This window comes from Ambystoma mexicanum, chromosome 2q (assembly GCF_040938575.1).
Source record: "Ambystoma mexicanum isolate Mex_15411 chromosome 2q, UKY_AmexF1_1, whole genome shotgun sequence".
NCBI lineage: Eukaryota > Metazoa > Chordata > Amphibia > Caudata > Ambystomatidae > Ambystoma > Ambystoma mexicanum.
This window is the reverse complement of record NC_090924.1, coordinates 264,847,429-264,871,439: the sequence shown is the minus strand read 5'-3', so window position 1 is coordinate 264,871,439 and position 24,011 is coordinate 264,847,429. Positions and strand designations below refer to the sequence as shown.

Genomic DNA, 24,011 nt, shown 5'->3' with positions numbered 1-24,011 from the left:
TTACAAAGAATGTTGAATGGCCTACTAGCTTACTCTGAAGCGAATAACCTTAGTATTAATATTAATAAGACTAAGGTAATGGTATTCGGAGCCACAAAGTTAGAAAAGAAAAAACTTTCCTCAAGATGGCAGATAAACTCTATTAAATTGGAGGTTGTTGATGCCTATCCATATTTGGGGATGCCCATTCTGAGCAATCCCTGTATAAATTTCTTCCAGGAGGCGGTTAATCTAAAAGTACTAAAGAAATGGAAAGTCATAAGGAAATATATGACTAGTAAAGGTGGCCACTCAATTGAAGGTTTACTTGAGATATACAAAAGCTGCATTATACCTGGTATTCTGTATGCACTAGAAACAGTAGAAAGTAAATATCTGAGTAAGCTACACTTACTTGAAGGGAAGATCTGGAGACCAGCCCTAGGACTCCCCAACTCAGTACCAATACAAGCTATAAGGTGTGAACTGGGTCTCATATCCCTCTCGACTCTGTGGAAAATCGAATGTTGCAAACTCTATTTTAGAATTATCTCAGGGGATGGGGATGAAGGAAGCCTGCTTAACCTTATAAGACAAAATAAAAGTGAAGGCAGATTTAAGAATTCCTATATGCTTAGCCTTCAAAAAACAGTTCTGTCTTTTTTAGAAGCCCTTGGCTATAACGAATGCATGGAAAAAGATAACAGAATGTGTACTAAGAAAAGTCTTAAAGATAAGGCTTTTATTTGGGATCTATGTGAAAATCAATCTTATCTCTATAATAAGTCTAGATACTCTGTTTATGCTCTACAAGGCCTCAAACCTGCCATCCCAAGACAATATCTGCTAAACACGGGAAGCAGAGCTCTGAGAAGATTTATCTTGCAGCTACGTCTGAACACTCTCCCGTGTAATGATATTATCGGGGCAAGAACAAATATTCCCTGTGCAGAAAGATTGTGCAGGCATTGTAATATAGAGGTGGAGACAGTAAGACATATTTTAACTTCATGTACTAAACTAAGGGAATGTTATTTTAAAGGGTATGCACAATTTGTAGATGACATGCAAAGGATTGAAACTGACCAATTCTGGTCAGCTATTTATGATGGAGAGATTAAGGTCTATATTGGGGCAGCCTTTTATATTTGGAAGCGAGTAATATGATGTATGCTTTTTGTATGTATAATATATGTATTTGTGTTTGGTTGATATAATATTTTTTGTAGTGTATAAGGTTTTGATTAACCAATAAACACTTTAAATAAAAAATAAAAAAAAATAAAAAGTAATATCCTTATAATACTAGCAAGTCTTGGGCTGGGATGATGACTGACCCTTTTTGGAATGGGACCAACACTGATTTGCAATAGGGCATTGTCCTTTTCTTGCTGAAAGGCGATGGTCTGGAGGACTGCCCAGTGCAATGCCAGGGGTTATGATTAATTTCAAACTATCCAGACTTCGCCTGTTTTTTTTTTCCCCCGCATCTGCTTGGGAAAAAATGTGGTGCTTTTCAATGAATTTGAATTGCGTTTTAAGTCTGCAACAATATTTCAGAATCAAATCAGTGCACCCTTCGTAAAATAGAATGCACGGTGGCTTTCACGTTGAACTGTTTTAGGGAAGACCATCGCTAGTAATTGCCACTTACTATAGAGCACACAGTCTATCATTCAAACAATGACACAGCAGAATCCCGGGCCATCCGCGGAAGGCAGCCCAGACTGTACCATTAGCCGGAGCCGTCCTCAGCAGAGAGCTCGCTCAAACCTCTGAGAGGCGGACGCCCCCTCCTTGCCCTGCTCGGAGCTGCAGGCGCCTGAAAAAACGTGCTCCGCGCCGGGGCCGTTCCTGTTACTATCACCGGAGCGCTGATTTAGCCAATCTCTTAACTGTGACGTCTGGAAGGCTGGATTCATGGCTCGCTCATAATATTTAACACACCCACTGAAGGCTGGAGCTGCAGCATTACTGGTCCAACCAGTCCACGGCATTCAGCGTAGCTGAACGGGGTCCTCTGCACCTGCCAAAGATTTCTCTCTCTCTCTCTCCTCTCCCTCTCGCCCTCTATTTCTCTCTGTAGCTTTCTTGCTGGAGCCCCTCTGGTTTTGCAGGCGGGAAGCTTAGCGTGTAGAGAAGTCACTTCTGGAACGCCGGCGCCCGGAGAAGCCTCGGGGGTGGGTGATAGTTTTCTGGCTGAGCCCCGCTGTCTGTTCATGTCGGGAGGATATGTGCACGGTGCCGCCGACAGCCTCCCCGCCCGCCCCTCCACAGCAGCCGGGACGCCGCACAGCAGCTCCGCGCGCACTGATTCGCCTGCCCCGAGCGCCCGCTCAGCGGCGGACCTGATGGACGACAACCATCTCTTGGAAGCTGTGCAGAAAACGAGGTTCTGAACTCAATGCTTTCGACAGACCGGCGGGATAAAAGGGCTAAGCCCTCGCTGTTGCAAGACTCGGTTCTCTGGACTTGCGGGGGTATTCCTGCTGTCAGCTGGAGCCAAACACACTGAACCGGTTTCGTTGCTCGTCCCCTGACTCCTTAGTTGGGAAGAAGGGCGTTGTGTTGTCTCCGCCGCTCGCACCTTTTTTTTTCCAGGCAGCGGTTGGGAATCGATGGGCAGTTCGTGGGTGATAACACACGCCTTAATGTACCTTGGAAATCAGAAATGGCCAAGTGTTAGCACTGGACGGATGTATTTGTAAATTATATATATTTGTTCCTCATTTGATTCTACAATCTAAAAGCACCGCTAATACCAAGTACCCGACAAACACAACAAACGGGTGTTTATTTTCTTTAAAATATTTATTTGCAGAAGTATATGAAGATAACTTTATTGACGTTGATTTTTGACATTTCTCTTTTTTTCTTCAAAACACAATAAGGCTTTTTTCTGTGAAAAGGGCTATTTTTATTTATATATTTAAGGACTCTCGGTTTATTAGCCAACCTGGAAATGAAGATGATCCTGGTGCGCAAATTCAGGGTGTTAATCCTGATGGTGTTTTTGGTGGCGTGCACAATGCACATCATGATCGACCTGCTGCCCAAGCTGGAGAAGCGGGCGGCGGGGACGGAGCGGGAGGCGGGCTGCTCCTGCTCCCACCAGCCGAGCGAGGAGGCGCCGGGCTGGGGGGGCAAGCAGAGGAGGACGAAGAGCGGGCCCCAGCCGGGCTGGCCCAACAAGCACACGCTGAGGATCCTGCAGGACTTCGGCAGCGACCCCAGCTCCAACCTCTCCTCCCACTCCCTGGAGAAGCTGGCGGGAGCGCTGGACAAGGCGGAGGCTTTCCGCAGACTGGAGCCGCCCGGCGTCAGCGGGGACCTGAACACCAAGCCGCTCATTCACGAGGGCACCCTGAAGAGCCAGCGCCCCGACGCGGGCCGCTCCAAGCTCGCCGCTCTCTTTGAAAACCCGCTCTATAAGGTCACGCTCCCGGCCCTGACGGAGGAGGATGTCTTGTTCAACGTGAACAGCGACATCAGGTTTAACCCCAAAGCGGCCGAGAACCCGGAATGGTGAGTACCCGGGGAATCGCGCGCCTTGAGTGAGGGGTGTGAGTGTGTGGGCCAGGTGAAAGGCGGAAGCTGGAGAGGCGCACACAAGCAGCGTTCACGGTGAATGGCGTGAGTCTGGATACTGGGAAGACAAGGGAACCGAGTGCCTGACAGAGAATCAGGGCCGCACAGGTAGAGCTGCAGGAAGCCAGGGAGGGGGGGGGGGGCGGGGAGGGGGGGGTAGTTAGACAGGGGCACGCAGAAAGACAGTCAAAACAAACAAGCAGACAGCCGGATAGAAGGCTGGATAGACAGATACATAGATGTGTTCAGAGATGAGATAGACATGCAGGTTTGCTCATAGATAGGCATATTCATAGGCTTCTAGGCACGTCAGGTGGAAGGAAGCTGAACAGGTGGGCACGTGGACAGAGAGTCGGAAAACATGATACGTTTGTGAAACTGTTCTGAATCTAACCGTCATATCGGAGAGTAAACATCGTCTGCAAGTTAGGAGACACCGTGCGTTTATTTTCTTGCCATAACATAACTGTCGGGCACATATAGAGTCCCCTTTCTCTAACACACAGAAACAGGCATACACGTAAAAAAAAGGTCTTGTTCATAAACCCGCCAAAAAGCGTATGTTTTTGAATGACAGTTTAAAAGGTGATTTACCCCAATTTGCAACTTATTCTAAAAATTCCAATTAAAGTTACTTTTTTAAATTGTGACACTCGTGTAGCACGTGCCACAATTCCAGTGCTGTTATTAGTCATAGACACATTAAAACATACCAGTTACAACAACAAAGAACTGCGCAGCTAAGTATGCCAATCGCAACCCAGCTGCAGGTCCCTGACAGTGGTCTTTTTTATGGCGCAGTTAGCTGGGAGAGAAAGGGGTTACCCTTCCTTCATAGGCTGCTTCCAGACCCACATCTCTTTCTGGACAGAACACTCTTTCAACAAATAGGAGGGCGGGGGGCTAGGCTCTCCAGACGGAATTGAGAGGAATTCGCTTACACCTCTTTCTACCTCTAGCCATGTCGCATTCTAGCCTGCCTCCAACACTGGAATGCCTAACGAAACACACGTTTCATGAACCTACACTCGAAACGTCACCAACAAACGGAATCATGCCAGTCTCTTCCAAAAGTCAGTGCAAGAGAGCTTACGGTGCCCTCTGAGCCAATCCGGTGGCCTGTGGATGATTGACAGGACTCCTCAGAAGGATTCAGGCCTATCCCCGTGCCATCAGTAGATACACGCCGAATATACGGTTTCAGTTCTGATTGGCTATCTCTCCGATGACGAACTCTGCGGAAGGCGCTGAACTAGTGTGTGGTAGTGGTATTGAAACTTATATGCTGAGCTCTTGAGTAAAAATATTATTGCTGGGGGGACCCCAGATGCTGTATCTGCTTATATATGAAAAGCTGTCACCATGCTCTGTTTTGCAAGAGCGCCCCACTGGACATCCTTCGGCCCCCCCCCCCCCTAGCTTGGCCCTCACCATAGTTTGAAGGCCACAGGTGGAGAACTTCCTGTTATGTGCCTTAGGAAGCTGTCCCTGTGGTAGGCAAATACTGGGTACAGCCAAGAAATATATAGTCTGCAATAACATTGTTTGGTACAACAGTACCCTCCCAGACAACGGTAGTGTTATTGAAGCTAAAAAATAAATAAAGAAATGTGCCAGTGTAGGTGGGTTGCATTGTCAACGGTCAGAATGTGACCCTCGGATGCACTTGACAATGTGCCTATCCGCTAGATGCCAGTCCTTTGCAAAACACAACCCATTGCACCTGCCCATCTCACTCCACCGGCATGTACAGCATCTCTGAGCAGACATGCAGGTCACCTGTCATCATCGGTGTAGAAAAGCTGGAAAGCGTGTTGTGTCCTGTGCACCCTTCAGCATTTATGTCTGCAGTGTAGCGCCCCCTGCACATGGCTGCACCTGTTATTATCGCCGGGGATTCTCGCCGAATTCTTCATTTAGCCAAATTAATAAGATTCTCTCCATAAACAATAGCCTGGAAACCGGATGATCGCCTGCGAACACGGAGGCTGGTTCGAAGGACATTAATACAGATACAGATCCAGCGGCGCCCTCCCAGGTGTCCACTGCGATTGGAGGACTAAATGTGCAGCGTTGCACTGCCTCCTCCATCCCGGGCCTTGGCTTTAGAACGGCGCGGAGCTGAGAATCTCCTTGAGAACGCCGACGCGAAATATATACCTCTGAATCCTATACCCTTGAAGTGAGGCAGGTAATTGCTTGCAATCAAGTTATCTCGAAAAAACAAAGCGTGCCTGCTTCAGGAAAGCATTCTCAAAGGGCACGTCTTAGAAGGGAGTGGGGTTCAAAGCCTTAAAGATGCAAGTGACCGTTTCCGCCATTCGCAATGGCGAGTTGGGCTGGGGCTGCAGGATGTCCTTTAAAATACATTTGCTGGTGTCATTTTTCAATTAAATAAAAAGACAGATATTTTAAGGAAGGTTCACTGTCGGGTTGGTTGAGTCGTCCCTTTACAGAGTCTATTAAAATATGCCCCACCTACTTGAATCTGCCTACTCATTGGCCAGTCCTGACGTGACAAACCCTGTCTGCTAAACCCAGCACTTGCCATTTGCTGGCTGTACTACCACTGGTTATTGCCTTTATTATTTATTAATTTTATCATTATTTATCTGTTTCTCCTCTGCTCCGCACTTTGCACTTCTCCCCCCTTCCATGCACTTTTCCACTTTTCACTTTTCCATGCACTTGCGCGTTCTCAATGTCACTGGGCCTAGTAAGATTGTTGTTTTGTTCTCCCCTGTTCTGCTCCCTTGCCTTGTCGCGCTCTGAAAAACTTGTGTACGAGCGCGATATAAAGAAAATATCAATTCAATTCAATAATGGTGCTCAGAAGACATTCACTCCGCCGTCTATTGGTACCGATGGCACCCCTGCGTTCTTGCGGTGGCTGTGGCCCCAGAGTGCAGTGACCCACCGTTCAGTACGGCCTACCAGCTGTTGCACAAGCGCACCAGTGAATATAATGGCCCCGTAGATCACAAAGATGCAATAAAACCAAAGAACGGCGCGTTGGTGGCAAGAGACTGGGTGTGGGCAGGGAAGGGGTCTCCAGAGTTGGGGCCTAGACTCTGAGAGTTGCCTTTTAAGGCAATCACCCATGGAATTCACAGTGAGTCTTGTTGAGCACTTTCAAATGTTGAGAACACAGGGTGATCATAAAATGCTATGAGATGAAAGCATTGTAGCGTTTTTCAGTAGATTTTCTGTATTTGTCTCTTTGTTGCTTTTAAGAGTGTGATGTGACGTGCAGTGAGGCAGTATGCAGTACCGTTCAACCAAAAACAACAAGAAAGTGTTACCACCAAATGCAGTTTGTGTAGGTGCTTTGGAGAGCCTGGTTATGGTGCTTCCTCTTGGGGGCACAGACAGTGTATTTGTACTGACACACACTGGCTAGCTGATTTCTTACACCACTGCCACTGTCTTTTGCCCACATATGGTTTAACTTCTGGTTGGGGCTAGGATCAGAGATAATGCAAGATCCTCTTCTGGAGCTCTGTTTAGACAGATGTGCAGCTCTGTGCCTTGCCTTGGGCAGACACTGCGCGCACAACTTTATGACCTACTTTGCATGTGTTGGAAATTGGCAGCAGACACAACATTTCCCTGTGCATTCTTGCAGGCAAAATGAAGGTAATGAGGGCACCGAAGATGAAGAGTTTGTCCCTACAGGAGAAACGTCTGTGGACTCCTATCCAAACTGGCTCAAATTCCACATTGGAATTAACCGGTACGAGTTGTATTCAAGACACAACCCAGCCATCGGAGGCTTGCTTCAGGACCTCGTCAGCCAAAAGATAACGAGCGTCGGTGAGTTTATCTTTCATATTTTACTTCCATTCGGGTTAATTTACGGTGCTGCAGCTGAACCTGTACAATGCATCTTTAATATTTAAGAGAAACAAATGCAGATTCAAGGGACATCAGCCTAAACTGCAACCACAAAGCAATTTCCATCAATTAAGAGTGAGACAGACTTTTGCTACCATAGCCTTGACATAGGTGACAGATCTAAATATCATTAAAGGGGATGTGCTCATGATACCAAACAAATAACCTACTTAGCCCTCTTTGACGAAATATTCCTCAGTGTCATATTTACACACTCAATGGCCCTCATTACAGTTTCTGTCGCCTGATATCCCGGGATTACCAGAATATTGTGGGCGGTGGAGACGCCCATAAATTCCCAATCCATGGAGTCCCAAAGGGCTCCATGAATTGGACTGCCAGAATTACCGGCACTGGTAGTACCGGTAGTACCTGTGTTTCTGGCATTTATTTGCCAGTAGGGGCCTGAACTCGCAGCAGGTCAGGCCTGCCCATAGACCACTGCCCCCACTGGCAAACTTGTGTTTCCCTGGTCCGGAAAAAATACAGGTGCTGGAATTACCATCATTTTTTCCAGAGCGGAGAACTTATAATGAGCCCCATTGAATGAATCCTTCGAAAAGGCTCAAAATGTGCACCCTCCAGTAGACATTCTCCACTAGATGTTGGCTAATGGTATTTGACTCTCAGCAATTTAGTAATGGTGTGCTGTGTATATGTGTTTAATTGAGATGGTGAGTGACTTTTAATGGCTGGCTAGTAGCTTGCAACTTGAATTGTACCCCTGCAATATGAATATGTTTGGAAAAAACTGGATATTTTCTATCGGCAGCTTCCAGGGGTTTGGCAAGGGACCATAAGGCAGAGAACAATATGGCAGCTCGTTGTCAAGTGCGCTTGGCCTTTTTGGGCTCATTTGGTCTATTCTGCGATGGCTGCCAAGGATCTCCTTGAGGTTTGGGATCAAGCTCAAGATGGCGGCAATACCAAACAAATTGTTGCATTACCTAAGAGCCTTGAACCTGTTGAGCTTGCTCTCCATCCAGATCTTTGGAGAACGTCCCCTAATGATCTGGGATCGGTTAGGCTGACTCAGGGAATGATCTTTCCTCCCACACTGAGAGGTGTGGTCTGCTCCATTGTGGATCCCACATTCTGCAACAGCGTTGTGAATTCGTAGTGGCTCAAGTGTCTGTGTCGTACTTAATTCCACCCCTCAATACAGTAATTCATTTGCTTCAATCTGCTCTAATGTTTAATGGCCATCACTTTCACTGGTTATTTCTTTTTTTTTTTTTTTTTTAATTTCATTCATTGTTCATTTTATTGTGTCCGTTTGACAATTTTCCTGCTGCGGTCTCGTCGACTCTTTGGAAGGCGGAGGGCAATGTTAATTGAGGGCCTTACCTTCTCCTGGCTGGTAGCCTACATGTCCAGAAAAGAAGCAGGCCCAGGAACAGACAGCAGCTCAGGCCCCAGCCAAGCCCAGGCATCAGCTGAAGGCTGACTCTCTGCACATGGGAAGGACCGAGGCCAGACCCTGGGCTCCTGGGTCCCTAGGCTGAAGGTTTGACCAGCTCTCGATCAGGCGAGATACATAGGTAGCATGGAGCCCAGCTGGGAAGCCTTGAATCCTGGCCCACGCAGCTCACTGTTGCAATTTATGGTGGCACTGGCGGCAGAGAGCAGCAGAGTCTACGAAACACTGGGAGAGAGCAGGATGGGATGAGGCAGCCCCACGCAGCCCTGCCACTCTTTTCCAACTTGATTTCACTGTACCGTGAACCAATGCCACATGACATGGCTGATACATTTCACCCATACATTTAAATAGAGGTGAAGTGATGGCACATAGCAGCCTTCCTTGAGCATTTATTATCAATGCTGAACAGAAATGCACATCCTGCGGCTAATTCATAGAGACTCCCTGCTAGTTGCATCATCGCTGGCTCAAGATGCAGCAATGAGAACGTTCAGTAGGAACAGGAACTGTCCAAGACATCATAATGGCATGCTACGTTCATTCTCCTTGACATGCCATGTTGCTTTTCTATGACAAAGCTTGATGAGGCATGCTGTAGGAAGGGGAACTTTCCGAGTCATCTCCTTGACATGCCATGTTGCTTTTCTATGACAAAGCTTGATGAGGCCTGCTGTAGGAAGGGGAACTTTCAGAGTCATCTCCTTGACATGCCATGTTGCTTTTCTATGACAAAGCTTGATGAGGCCTGCTGTAGGAAGGGGAACTTTCCGAGTCATCTCCTTGACATGCCATGTTGCTTTTCTATGACAAAGCTTGATGAGGCCTGCTGTAGGAAGGGGAACTTTACGAGCCATCTCCTTGACATGCCATGTTGCTTTTCTATGACAAAGCTTGATGAGGCCTGCTGTAGGAAGGGGAACTTTCCGAGTCATCTCCTTGACATGCCATGTTGCTTTTCTATGACAAAGCTTGATGAGGCCTGCTGTAGGAAGGGGAACTTTCCGAGTCATCTCCTTGACATGCCATGTTGCTTTTCTATGACAAAGCTTGATGAGGCCTGCTGTAGGAAGGGGAACTTTCCGAGTCATCTCCTTGACATGCCATGTTGCTTTTCTATGACAAAGCTTGATGAGGCCAGCAGTAGGAAGGGGAACTTTCCGAGTCATCTCCTTGACATGCCATGTTGCTTTTCTGTGACAAAGCATGATGTTGCCTACAGTAGGTGTGGGAACTGTCTAAGTCATCTCATTGACATGCTCTGTTGCTTTTCTATGTCAAAGCATGAGGTGGCCTGTTTCGGTATAATATTTAAAGTAATAATACTGTTTTCACTTTCTCATATAAGGAATGTAAGCATTGTAGTCCTTTAACTTAAATATGAAATCATGTATGATAGCAAACCCAGCGCTTCCAATGGTGCCCTGACTGTCCAGATGTGTTGTGGTTTTCTGCCAACATTTCAAATAGTGTCTATTAACTCTGATTGTTTTTTTTGTTATTATTATTATTATTATTATTATTATTATTATTATTATTTTTTTTTTTTACCGTGAAATGATTTGCTTGCCTTGAAGACGAGCACTTAGTTTGCTCTACGGACATTTCAGTTCAGGTGTCCGCGTGGTGTACCCTTCGAGTGATGTACTTCAGATGGCATATGTAGATGTTAAAAACAGGCCACAGCACCCGAACGAAAGGCGAATGGAGGTAGCCTCGACTGAGTTGAAATCTTATCTCCCAACCAGCGCAGTTTATATGGATTCTCATGTGCTTTGTGTACTGTGATGATTACATGTGTAATCTAGTTGAATGTGTTCTTTTGGCCCGAGGCATGGTGTTTGAAATACGGCACATGGGAGGGTAGGGTCGCTCGTGGTGCGAGTCAGTTGCCAATTTTTTTGTACTCCCTGTAATCATGTTGCACAATAAACTATAAAAAGCCCAGACGGTAATGCTCCCAAACACAGGGTTTTCTTTTTCTTTTTTTGCCCAAATTATAACCTCTGCAGCCACAGCTAAGTGCCTCAGAGTGCCTGCACCACTGAAGCTGGCCTGAGCTGAAGAAACAAACATCCCAGACTAAGCTACTGTACCCTTCCAAAAAAAGAGTTCTGTAGAAGCGTGCTAGAACTATTTATACTCATGGAAGACCTGCTTCCTCTGTGAATGCTCTTAATAAGGTCATTAAAATAACACGGAACCATCTTTCCTAATGAAAGAATTGGGTGTTTTAATGCAGAAAATAGTTTAGCTGCTTCCTTGGGGTGAGGAGCGGGGGGAGCAAAGGCATGTTGAGCTGCACTGGATTGGTAGCTCGGTTTTCAACATTGCCAAAGAATAACTTGCTTTCAAATTCATCAGTTTAATGTTGATGCAATGTGCAAGTTTGAACGCATTGTGCGTCGACAATAGCAGGCAATATAAACCCGGGGCTCATTTGGCTGGTGGCAGCCATTGCTTTCCCTGCGTAATTTGTAATTTACAGACAACCTAAAGAAACAAGCCAAACGTACGCACATTACTAAACGTCCTGGCTGTGAAGAGCTCCCATAGAGAACACTAGCAGAAGTGCTCAGAGAAATCACCAACACAGCTCACCTGTGTGGGGATACATTAACTGTTAGGTATAACATTCCCAGATAAATTCCCACTCCTCCCCTGCAGGCAGTAATACTTACAGCAAACAAGCTGCCCCGAAGGGGCCATGCAGAGGCCCAGAGTGGGACAGAGTGGCATTGGCGAGCGTGGGGGGACACAAGTAGACGGTAGGTAGGGTATCTGAAGAGCAGATGCTGTTAAGAAGAGTTTGAGTCATTGACGTTGTACGTGCATCGGGCCATAAATGGAGAGAGTGTCCAAAGAAGGGGCTCCCTTCAGGAGATCAGGAAAGCCCCGATGGGCTGCTACATTGATGGTGCACGTCTAGGCTAAAATAAATGTGCTCAACATGGTTGAGCTAGCTCAAATACTTTTAGATCAACCCAAAGCAGACAGAAAGGTTACTTGAGCACCGTGGGACAGTGTAATACGTGCAATACTTGAGTTTCAAGCATCTTTGAAGAGTTGTTAGGACTCTTTGTTTGTTGTATATTTTGCATGGTCTGACCCTAAACATTGCCACCCTCTGTGATTTACCCAATCAAATTTCTGTATGTGCATCCTTTAGCAGCAGGTGTTCATCAGCATGCTACACTTAACAACAGGATAGTGGTCCTTTTTCAGAGTCAATGGTCACGTGATGTCATTTCACGTGTTGTCGACGGGGGAGGAAAGCACACGCGATGCCACGCCCCATTCCTCTATGATTTTTGACGGCATGGTTCCACTGCATTTGAAATGCATTGTATGCACATATACTAATGGGCATATCACGCGGCAGACCTTTGGTTGAGTAGCTGCATGCCAGGGCTGTATTGTGCGGTCATAGTATCAATGGGACGCACCTTACAATAATTCGATGACTGCAACATTTATTCTCCCTAAATGTCCCATCACCATTGGTGGCAAAGCAGCAGCCGCAGCCTAGGATTATAAAGACATTTTGTTCAGGTCAAAGAATGCCCTTTGACCCCTTTTCTAGCATGGCGGCTCCTGTTTGTACGTGGAGAATATTAACCAAGAAGCACCAAAGCTGATGCATACTCCTTGCAAGTCACTCCTTGCTCCATAGGCATTACCGCTAAATGCGGGATATTTTGAAAGAGGGGTGCACGTTGTTGATGCGGGCTCTTTTTGAGCCAGCGTAAAGCTCCCAAAACAGCAGAGCTCTTAGTGGGATTTTTTTAAACCCGCATGCTTCTTTTGTCAGTAAAGATGGAATGAAATAACCCTGCCATGCGTGGCTTAGTCACGTTAATGTGGCGCAAGGTGTGGCTGTACTTATGGATCTACGCCTCTAGGGCATTGGGCAATACCTGGAAAGCAGTGAGGAATACACCTCTCTCTTTAGATATCATTGCACAAGCACATTGAGTAACCTTTCTTCTTAAGAGCAACACATACCTTCCAGCCATTACATTTATTTTTTTTTCTTGCCTTTGGGGCCAATTTACTGAACACTTTTCAAACTTGAATATAATCTGAATTTCCGCAAGGACCCATCCCTTAAGAGCCCGCATTTATCAAAGCAGAGACACTCCGACAAACAAAATACTCAGATGTTTTAATAGTTGACCTCGAATGAACCCATAAAGACACAGTTTGCGCGTTGTGTACATACATTTCCCAATCAAGGTACCAGATAAACTCCAGCCTTCCTTTTGGGGCCCTAGAGCTTGGAAAGAAGACCCAGAAGAGAATAATTTAGTAATGCCTGACTGTCATCCACCATTACAACCGCCAGGCTATTATGCAAGTCTATGCAAAAAGGGCGACCATACTCGTCCTTTGCACTTAAGGAGTTAAACTGAGGAAAAGGTTACACACAATGTTCTGTCCTATGCCATTACAAGTCTTCTGTCCAAAGACCACTGTTTACGCTCGCCCACTTGATGTTGTCACCATCTTGGCCGGCCAAAGTACCTTGGAGACCCCATAATAAGCAGCTCTCTTTTCCTACATGTGTTCTTTGCGTCTCACGGGCAGATGTCAGCGACACACATTGGGAGAAAAAGTCCTTGTTGTTTTCTAGAGCTGTACTCATGTGTGGGATGGAACTGTGCATTCATCACATCATAAGCACTGGGTTCTGGAGTGGGTGTACTGCACCTGACGTGCATCTAATGGTTGGTAATGAGTGAAATTAGTTAGGTTGTTCCAGAATATCTGATGGCATTCACAAGTGAATATAGTCCTTTTTAGGCGAGCTAATGACTACACTGCCGCAACTGGTTGTGTGTAATAGTATGTGAAACACTTGTGTACAGGCGCGTTATACATGCCATATCATGTCATATCATGTACCACCCTTATGGTGCACTGTGAGGACACTGAAGCTGCAGAATCTTATGGATGATATCCTAGGCCTATCATCTGGCATTACTTTTACGCTTGATTTTTCCATTACTAACACGGGGTAGTAGAACCATCATGCAGTCAGCGCCACTAAAAGAACTAAAGTTAAGGGTGGCAGAGAAGTGGCTGGACATGCACCATTCCATTTCCTGGTCCCCAACCATGTAAACATTTCTGTGTTATTCGGCTTTAATTCAATTTTCTATTGAATTCATACAAACCCTTGTGTTAAAGCACATTGAAATACACATTTTGTTTCCAGTTATTATGTTTTTTTCAGCCAGTGCTACCCATGAAGCCCTTAGCTCCGTGTGAAATGTGAACGCGGATAGGTTGGTGAGTTAAGGCCAGCTTATATATCCCACATCGCTATGTCCAATTCTCTAGAGCTTCCTTTTCCCAGGTAATTAGACCATTTTTGGATCCGGCCAAAACACCTAAATTAGCGTGATGTTGCCTGAACAACGTGGACCTAGTTTACTTTTACAGATTTAAGGACAAACTTTCTGCCGGGCTTTCCTTAATTTGACAACAAGCATTGAGAAGGCCATTTGGTCAATACCTGTGGATCTGCATCTCTCCTCACTGACCAGGTCAGCCCAGATAAGCTTGTGTGATCATTCCCTGGTATATGACTTATTTCTATTAAACACTTTGCCATATCCTTCATTTCCACGGAATGCCTTCCAAAATGGTTACCTAATCCTCTAGATGGACTAGTTATTATTGGCATTCTCTACAACAGTAACTTAAAGCCTTTCATTACTGTAGGTCATTCACAATCCACTTTTGGGTTCAAACCTGTGCCCACTGACTATTATTTTCTGGTAAGGTAGGTGAGATGGAATGACTCCCCATGACCATATTGTATTTTTGCACCCTATTCTGATAACCTGGTGTAGATTGGCAATAGGATATTGGTGCTGTGTTTACTCCCACCATCCCTCATTCCTAATGCCCCTGCCTACTTTGTATTCATGGGCTATAATCCTGGGGAGGGCTTAGGAACATAGGTTAAGGATCAGGTGAGGTGTGTGTAGCAGAAGTGCTTAGCTCCATTGGTGGGCGTTGGAGAAGGGAAGCTAACAAGTGCAGCATGTTCCGCTTTAATCTTGAGCATAAAAGATCACCTAGCAGACGTGGTTACGGGATGAATCCCTGCTTCAACATTTGGGCAGGGGTGGTAAATTCAAGGATTAATACTTGCAGTGCAGTGGATATATTAGAATAGAATGAGCTTGGCCTTTTGTTGACCTGAAATGAATGTGCAGAGTCTTCATCATTACTAAAACATGTTTTTGAGGGAACTGAAATTGATGTGACTTCATAATCGTAACCTTTTTAAAGTCTTAGTCATTGTTTGTGTATGCACTGTCCTCATTTCCGATTCATAGTGCACTGAAGACTCGTACGTTGGCAATCTGTCGTCTGTTCTTGGACTTAAATCCCAATAGTACCCCTGCGGTTTTAAGTTAGCCCTCGTTCTGTGCAGCAGATTATATGGTGCTGCAATTCCTTAAAGCAAATTATTGGCAGCATGCCATATAAGGTAAGGGATGTCTAAAATGTGGCCTTGTGGAAATGTCCAGAACGATCACCCGAAGGTGGTTAGAGTGGAAACACCCACTTGTTCTAGTCCACTCCTTGAGAAGGCCCCTCAGCCCAAGATGCTTGTGAAGGAAGTGGGCACACCTCTGCCTATTAACATTTTATTGGCAATCATGTTGTACTCCTGGTGGATGGCCTGAAGACATGGATGCCCTTGCACTTTGTGCCATTTGTGGGTCAGGCCAGATGAAGGATTTAAATACTGCATCAGGATACTCCTGCAATTTTCAAGACAGCCTGATCCCCCTTTGCACATGAAGGCCGGTTGGGTCATATTCCTACACCTTCTCTAGAAGTCAGAGTTTCTACAAGTCTGTCAACAAGCACTGTACGGGCCTCTTGAAGCAAAGAGCCACCTGATCATGGCTTTCAAACAGCAGAAGTGAAACATCACATTGACAGAATTAATTTGTTGTTTACTAAAGGAGAAACAAGGCATACGTTACATGCTCTGCCAGCATCAGAAGATGCTGTCTTGGGAAACTTGGCGAAATGTGTCCTAAATCTACAAAGTATAACTAAAGAGGCAGTGAGTCCTGTGGTCTTTAACATATCTTAACCAGATAACAAGACATCGTTTGGCCTCTTTCCCCCTCCTGAGGGAAAGCAGGCCTACCTGATGTACAGGCTTCCTCATGAATAAGGTCCAATCACCTCCAGAAAATATACAAGCTCAGCATTCTCCATTTCGAGCAGGAGTTCCCCTTTCTGCAGTCTTCACAATCCCAGAGCTCCTCTAACTCCCTGTATTCTTTGGATTATATAATGGGGAATAATCAACACTATGTCATTGTGACATCACATTTTTGAATTGTTCAAGTCTTTCCACTGTTTGCTCAGCAGGCAGACACTTTCAGAGAATGCACCATGTAATTCTAATATGTTCACCTTATTTCTGAACATGTGGTGGGGTGGGGGCTAGGCAATCTTTAGAATTTGAGCACATAATCTTAATTTTCCATACCTCTTCATAGCAACATTACACATGGATGAAATATGGATGTCTGGTTTTCCACAATCCTCACAAATACAGAGGTATCCAACACAAGTATGTGCAATGAAATAATCAATTATTAATACTTATGATTTTAGTGATTATTATTTATTATTATCACAATATCGTGTTTAGTCTCATGTTGTAGAGTTTCACAGATTCCCAACACGATTTCTTTTAATTCTAAGTTATCTGGTTGTGCAGGTAAGCTAACATATTTCTTATACATGAATAATGCTGAATCACCATTTGTGCTGTCGGCACAATAAACAATGTGAGTAGGTTTCAGAGGCCCCTTTATAAAACCTTCAGTCAGTGATTAATAGGGGTGAATAACGGTAGACTGGTGGTAGAGTTCAGAGTTCAGATCTTAAGTGCAATCATTTCCCATTTGAATATGTGATCTGGATATACCAGGCACCTAGCATGTGAATAATTAAATTGTATCACTCCATAGGACTTTGAATTTGAGTCTGCTGGAATGTGAACATGATTGTTCAAATAATATTTCCTTTGTGATAGGCCCATGTGAGTGAGGGCCTCATTAACCAGAGTCCTTGAACAGGTGGGTGTTTGTTATAGGGATTTTAATGTAATTATTTGGTGCAAGTTGAATAATTATGTTTATCTCCAGATGTCAAAAGTAATCTCCTCAGAGTTTAAGTCTTTCCATCAACAAAATATACAGTGCTAAACAGAAATATGAGCTTGTTGTCAGGTACCCTGGAAAATCTGCATTGGAAAAAGAACATTAGCAAATCAATTTATTGTATTTATTATTATTTTATTGTTTAAAACATGGATCGAACTCGAGAGTAGCTGAGCTCTGGACCGTGCATGGGTAGCCAGTGTTGGGGCTGACATCTTTTTAACTGGAGTGTAGTACTGCAAGTTGCGGTCTGTGTATCAGCCTGTGGGCCCTAGGAATTAGTCCTTGATCAGGTGTTGTTGAAAAAGTCACATTTTGAAACATTTGTGAAATTTCGAGAATTGTGGGGCCAATACCAAGTTCGAGTTCCAGAGGGTGAGTGTATGAAAAGAGAAGGATTTTTTGCTGGTCCCCTCTTTGGAGACAAGTTGATTTGAGGTAGTTGGTCAATTTGCTGCATCAGCACCGTGTGCCACCTGATAAGTGGAGCTTAACCGCCAGATATGCTGGATTGTTACTCATGACTGCTTTGTAGAAGATACATGCAGCCTTGAACAGTATCCTGGCCTGAAAATCCAACCAATGTAGTTGCAGAGGAAAGGGATGGTTTGGTCAAATGTTTGTGCAACTGTAATAAGACATTCTGTAAGACCAATCATTTCCAATTTATGAAACACTTGTTTACTTTTGTTGTATTGACAGTGCACAAGACATTCTTTAGAAATACTTTACAGTGATTTATTCTTGCTGCGTTCAAGCTATCCTGAAAAAACAGCATATTGCAATGCATTAACTTTACAATTTGCCAATTTCTTCTTGCTTAAAATACAAACGCACTCCTTTTAAAACACATCATATTTGAGCTTATAAAATGACAAACGGATTTGCTTTACAAGTGCAGTTACATGTGCAGTACCTTTCAATAATGCAAAATAAGTTTTCTTGTGTACATAGGAACCTTTGTCACATGTTTGTCTTTGCAAAGAGAGTATTAAGGTTCTAAAAGCATTACCTTTTCTTCATGTGTAACAGGAAGTAGAATGTTTTTATATTTCGAAAAGAGGCTTTCAGCATTCTTGCTGTGAATTTGAAGTTGGCCACACTCAATCCATGAACCTTGCATACATTTTCACTTCTGTATTTCATAGGAATGTTCATTTTGTGACATAATCCACTTTATTTATCTGGTGCTGTCTCTCAGATAAGACGGTAACAACCAGCACCTTACAGGTGCACGTTGCCATGGCATTTTAAGAAACACAGAGCCTGGTGAACCAGCAAGGCACCATTCCAGAACTTCTCGCTTTAGATTCATCCAATCTCCATTTTCCTTGACAGGTTAAAACCTATGGCTAACCACATCCTAAAACTGTTCTTCTTATTTCATTTGTCTTTCACACCTCGATCTGAAAATATAGGTTATACCCTAAAAATAAATTGAATATTGTTACATGAACAATGCAAAGGGCAAAATTGAGGATAGAGTGCTTGCCTCTTTTAATCACTGCTGAATCACTAAAAGGAACTTGTTTCGGGTTTGACAGAACACACCTGCAATATGACTTATTCAATTTCACAATACCCTCTATTACAGACACCTTCCTCTTTAATTAGCAAAATTACTTCCAGAACTGATGGGCCTGTAATTCCACCATACTCAACATCACTGTTTCTTTTCCATCAGCTGTCTCACCTTTGCTCTAAACCAGGCCATTCAAAGACTTTGTCAAAAACCGACTTACAGTGAGTATACCTTGCATGTGAGGAAGACAAATCTTGTGCATTAAAACATTCAACTAACATAAAAAAAAATACAAATATGCATATATCAAAATAGATTTTTCAATTTCCTTGCCATGTGCTCACGGTGTAAATGTTCCTGCAGCGATGTGTGTTCATGTGTGTGTGTAGGACTGCAGTCTGGATACAGAAGATCTGCTGTTCCAGCCTATCCTCCAAAAACCGATAAATGCCCACTCAAATTTCTTGCTCATAAAAAAGGAACTAAAAACATCCCTTAAACTTAGGGAAAACAACGTTTTTTTATTAACAGAACTCCGCCACGACAAGCGACAGTGAGGTCTTATGCCGGGAAAGGACACCTTTTGTGCATTCATGCACTGAAGGATTGAAAAGGCCTGTTCTGCAGCACTTCGAAAGGGGAGGTGAGATTGTCGTTTGGGAGGGGAGCCATGGTAGCGCCCCATCTCAAGGTTGATCTACAGTCCATGGTGGGGTCTGGCAGGAGGCTTCGGTCCACTTAAATCCCTGGTACTATTACAGAAACCCTCCACCAGTGCAAGTGCAATTAACACTAGTGCAAATATTACCCTAGTGGAAAACAAAAAATCAATGGGCCTGATTTACAAAACATGTTTCAATGGGATATACATTTGTATTCTAGAAGAATAATCCCGTACGTGCCTGCGTTTGTTCCCGGCGGGGGGTGGCGTGGCAGCCCCTTTGCCAATGAGGAGGCTCAAAACGGGGCAATCCCCGCTCTGAGCCTCCACAATGCTAGAGGCTGCCATCGTCCCTCGCCAGGGATTCAGGTATGTTTTTTCTTTCCCCCACCCCCTCCCCTGCAAACTATCCCCTCCCCACCCTCCGTACGTCACTTACCTTCTTTTTTCTACTTTTTTGGGAGCAAACGCGCTGGGAATACTTCTGTCCCCAGCGCGTCCGATCCCGATGGCTGCAATGGAAAGGGAAAACGGGCTCCGTTTTCCTTTAACCAGTGGTCATTTTATTTGACATTTTGGCAGCGGTTCGGAACAGAAAAAATGCTCTTAGTACCCTGGTCTAACGGTTCGGGGTACTAATGGTAATAAGCGCCTCGGCGATGGGCCCCTCAGCGGGCCCCTAGATTGCAGTAATGCCCCTGGGGCCTTCGTTATTGTAACTATTGGGCGTTATTGGCCCGCTGTCTCAGGGCTTATTGCCACAGTATTGCATCTCCATTCTTAACACTGAATGCATACAAGACCGTCATATCTCTGCAGAAGCAAACACGAGGATGACTGATTACACATTATCAACAATAGCCTTTTAAAATGGCGAACATTGCAAAGACATTTATCTATATGTTTCAAATTGTGACGAGTTGGCAAAATACATATTTGGGCTTTCAAAAAAAAATATAGACTGTTGATTGTCCCTGAATGATTTGTCTTATGTTTCTGACCTTCTTTACAAACTACCTTGCATGAATCTGAACCCTTTGCAGTTCCAGTGTGCATGCGCCTTTGTTTACTGAGACAGCAGCAGTCTAGTTTAAAGAAAATTGGAGGAAAGTATTTCAAAGTTGTTAAACAATTCGATCCTACTAAAGTGGTCTGCAGCAATTATTTTAATTGGTTCTCAGAGCGTTAAGGTGGCATTTCTCGACTTCAAAGATCACGACAAGCCTGTTCTCATTCTGCTGTCAAAGGAAAAAAAAAGAAAATTCCAGGAAGTCGCTACAGCGACATCCAGAGGTAGTTGTATAATTACATGCAGTTTTATATAATGTGCCTCCCCACAGAAGGATTATGTACGTGTGTGCAATGATAACAAAATTACGTTTTTAAACAGCGCTGGTCAAAGTGTTCTAATAGCAGATGTTATTACCAATTAAATGACAGTAAGGGCCCGATTCATGGAATTATTTACACAGTTCACATTGACTTTGCACTGCTAAAAGTGGCTTTGCTGTGCCGACACAAACCCTGATTCATGGAACTGTGCAAAGTGTATTTTTGCTGTGCAAAGTCAGTTCTTAGTCATTTCTGCAGTACAAAATGACTTTGGACTTTGCACTGACTTTGCACTGCAAAAATACACTTGAATCAGGGTTTGTGTCAGTAGTGCTAAGTCACTTTTCAGAAATGCAAAGTCACTTTGAATCCTGCACAAAATGCCATGAATCGGGCCCTCAGTGTATCGGCCCTGCTTGGATATGCAGGCTGGTAACAAGTCTGAAGCATGTGCTTAACTCGATGAGCTACCACCTCAAATGTAAAGACATGATGGCAATGCACACAGGTGCCACTGGAGGTGGGTCAGTTTAACATGTTACATTTTAAAAGACAGTTTCTAGACTTTTTTGTGCCATAAAATGTTGCACTCAGCATTGGCATGCTTAGAGATACTCAGCTGGTTGCCTATCGGCTGGCCCATGACATACACCTTCAAATAATACCAATTCAAGAACCCGTCACGTAAAGTTGGCCACACCCTATGTATGTAATGAATCATCTCATTTCATTGCCTCACTCCACTCTCAGGAAATAGTCATCTCACACAATCATGTTGCCCTTGCCCCTGGTTATCACGGCACAAATTCACAAGAACAGTTGCAAATGTCAATAGAAATATTGAACATTAAGTTGCTGATATCAGCGCATTACAATACAAATAGTCAATGCACTTGAAACACTTTATAAAGAGATATTAATAAGAACAAAGAACATACAGGATCATACCTAGATATAATGCAGGCCCAGGTGCCAATAAGAAAGGGATCCAGAGTTGGCTACAATTAAGGCATTTTTTGTTCAGTGCATTGATGGTGGTTGTAAAACCACTAAACCTATGGTGGAGCAAAGTCACCCAACCAAAGAGAAAGCCAGACCTCTCTTAAAGGTAGCTACAGTGGCAGAACAGTCAGACTTAACTCTCAGGAAGAGGGTAGCAGGCTGACACAAAGATGCACTTATTCCCCATATGTATCCATAGAAAAGATACTGACATTATATCCTGGAACCATGTAGACATGTATTTATGTATTCATTGTTATTAAGTGCTTACAGATTATTTAAACCTTTGCACTATAGAAAAATAATATCGCAATTTGCATTACATAGTTAATAAACAATTAATAACAATTTGATTATATAAAATTAATAACATATTAGTTAATTTAAAAACTTCAGTAAAAATGAGAACAGTTTCGTCAACATCTTTGATATGCCATGATCACTTAGAGAACAAAAATAATCGGACAGTTAAAAAACATGTAAATCAGTAGAACACATTTGTAGGACTTTTCTTTCTAGTTTGAAAAGCACCTCTTTTCAGACGTATGCTGCAGCCCCATGCATTACCACAGAAGATTCAGAGAAGATTGTACTCCAAAATTGATCTGTATGGAGATGATCCAAAGTTGGAACTAACTCTTGATATGCTCTGTGGAATAATCCACAAGGACAGAACACTCTAATAAAAGATGGCCGAGTGTCTCAACCTCTATGCAGCATAGGCTGCAAGTTCTACGTTCTATTGGAGTGACAGCCCATGTGCCACTATATTCGTTAGTGGGCAATAAGTTAAAATGCACATACATGATAAAACATCTCACAGAAGAGGAGGACAGCTTTAAAAGATACTGTAGAGGGCTTCTGACTGGGAAGCCGGATTTAGCATGCTTTCCATACAGCTTTTTGTTCGGCAGATAGTCCAGATTTATCGAGCAGTCCCAGTCCAAAGTTTTTATTTTAATTTGCCAAAGACAAATTGGACAAAACTCATCTGGATGTGGGAATAATCCAATAGCTTGCAAGTGTCTCTGCATCTTACCACCAGGTCAGGGTAAAGATTGTTTTTTTGGGTGATCTCAGAGTCAGAAGCTATCAGGCTTACTAAAGGGCAATTACCAGACCATGCCCATTTAAGCTTTATTACCAAATTACTCCGCCTGAGCTGCCAGTGTCTTGATAGAGGTTACACCCAGCTCACATCTGAGCACCTCCAACGGGACTGCTCGAGGGACACCCAGGACGGAGCGCAGGAGCTTCCCCATAAATGAGCACTGCAGGAACAATACTAGGTTTGTAAATTTCATGAAAGCACTCAATACTATTGCTGCCCTTCCTCGAAATAAACTTGCGAGCTGCAGACCACTTCTTTAGGACTTTTTGTTTAATTAATGTAAAGGTTGTGACATGAGGTGATGGGGATTCCCAAATATGTATAAGAAGCCACGACTTTCAACGGTTCCTTCCCAATCCACCACTTGAAGCTAGATTTCCCACTTCCTTGAACGCCCAAGACCATAGTGTTGGTTTTCTTGTAATTTATCAGCATATTACTGTTGATTGCATATTCTTGTAGTGCACCAATGAGCACTGAAGGCCTATGGGAACATGATTCAACAGGATCGTAACGTTAGCATTTGCTAACCAGGGCGCATGCTCGCCTGCAGTATGAGGTGGAAAACTGCGGCAATCATGTAGCACTAGATCCATATCTGGTACATACAAATTAAAAAGAAAGGATGCTAAAATGCACCCCTGTTTAAGTGCTTTTTTTGTAGAAGTGGCTGTCGTTACCAGCCCTGCCTTATTCTGACAGCGACAGTATCAGAGTATAAACTTTCTATAAAATAAAATAAAAGGGGATCAATTCACCATTTAAAACGATTTGCCCAGAATAGATTTCTGGAGACAAATGCGTAAGCATAATCCATGTAACATATATAGTGAGATCTGTCATCGCCCCTTGTGATCTCTGCAATCACATATTGAAGGTCAAGAATATTAAAAGAGTTGCTATGATCCTGCCTAAAACCCATCTGGAACTTACTTGATAGTCCCTCCTGATCTACCCAAGATTGATGCGGCCGCAGAAGAAGCAAAGCAAAAATCAGACTGCTTGATTCCAGCATGGCCAATATCCTATAATCTGCTGGATCCAAGCAGTCCCCTTTTATTTGAACACGGGAATTAAAATTGACTTGCGCCAACTAGCCGCCACTTTCCCATCCTTTAGTAAATGGCCAAATATCAATGTGGACAACCGTGCCCACAATTCCGGCCTACCTTTAAGCGCAGCATTAGCTAAGTCGTCAGGGCCAGGAGCTTGAGATGCCTTACACCAATTTATGGGCAGCAAAACATCTTCGTACTCGAAATCAATGCGCAAAAATTAGATCATACCCAGCGTAT

General features: G+C 44.0%; 1 protein-coding gene across 1 annotated transcript in view; it reads left to right on the top strand.

The window, feature by feature from the left end:
- Positions 1-1,833: 1,833 nt before the first annotated feature.
- The window catches only part of FAM20C (FAM20C golgi associated secretory pathway kinase), a 438,324-nt gene continuing 416,146 nt past the window's right edge, over positions 1,834-24,011 (top strand). The window contains exons 1-2 of the mRNA XM_069647240.1: positions 1,834-3,504; positions 7,193-7,380. Coding sequence (XP_069503341.1) covers positions 2,942-3,504; positions 7,193-7,380 — 751 coding nt within the window. The 5' untranslated portion in view covers positions 1,834-2,941. The remainder of the gene's footprint in view (positions 3,505-7,192; positions 7,381-24,011) is intronic.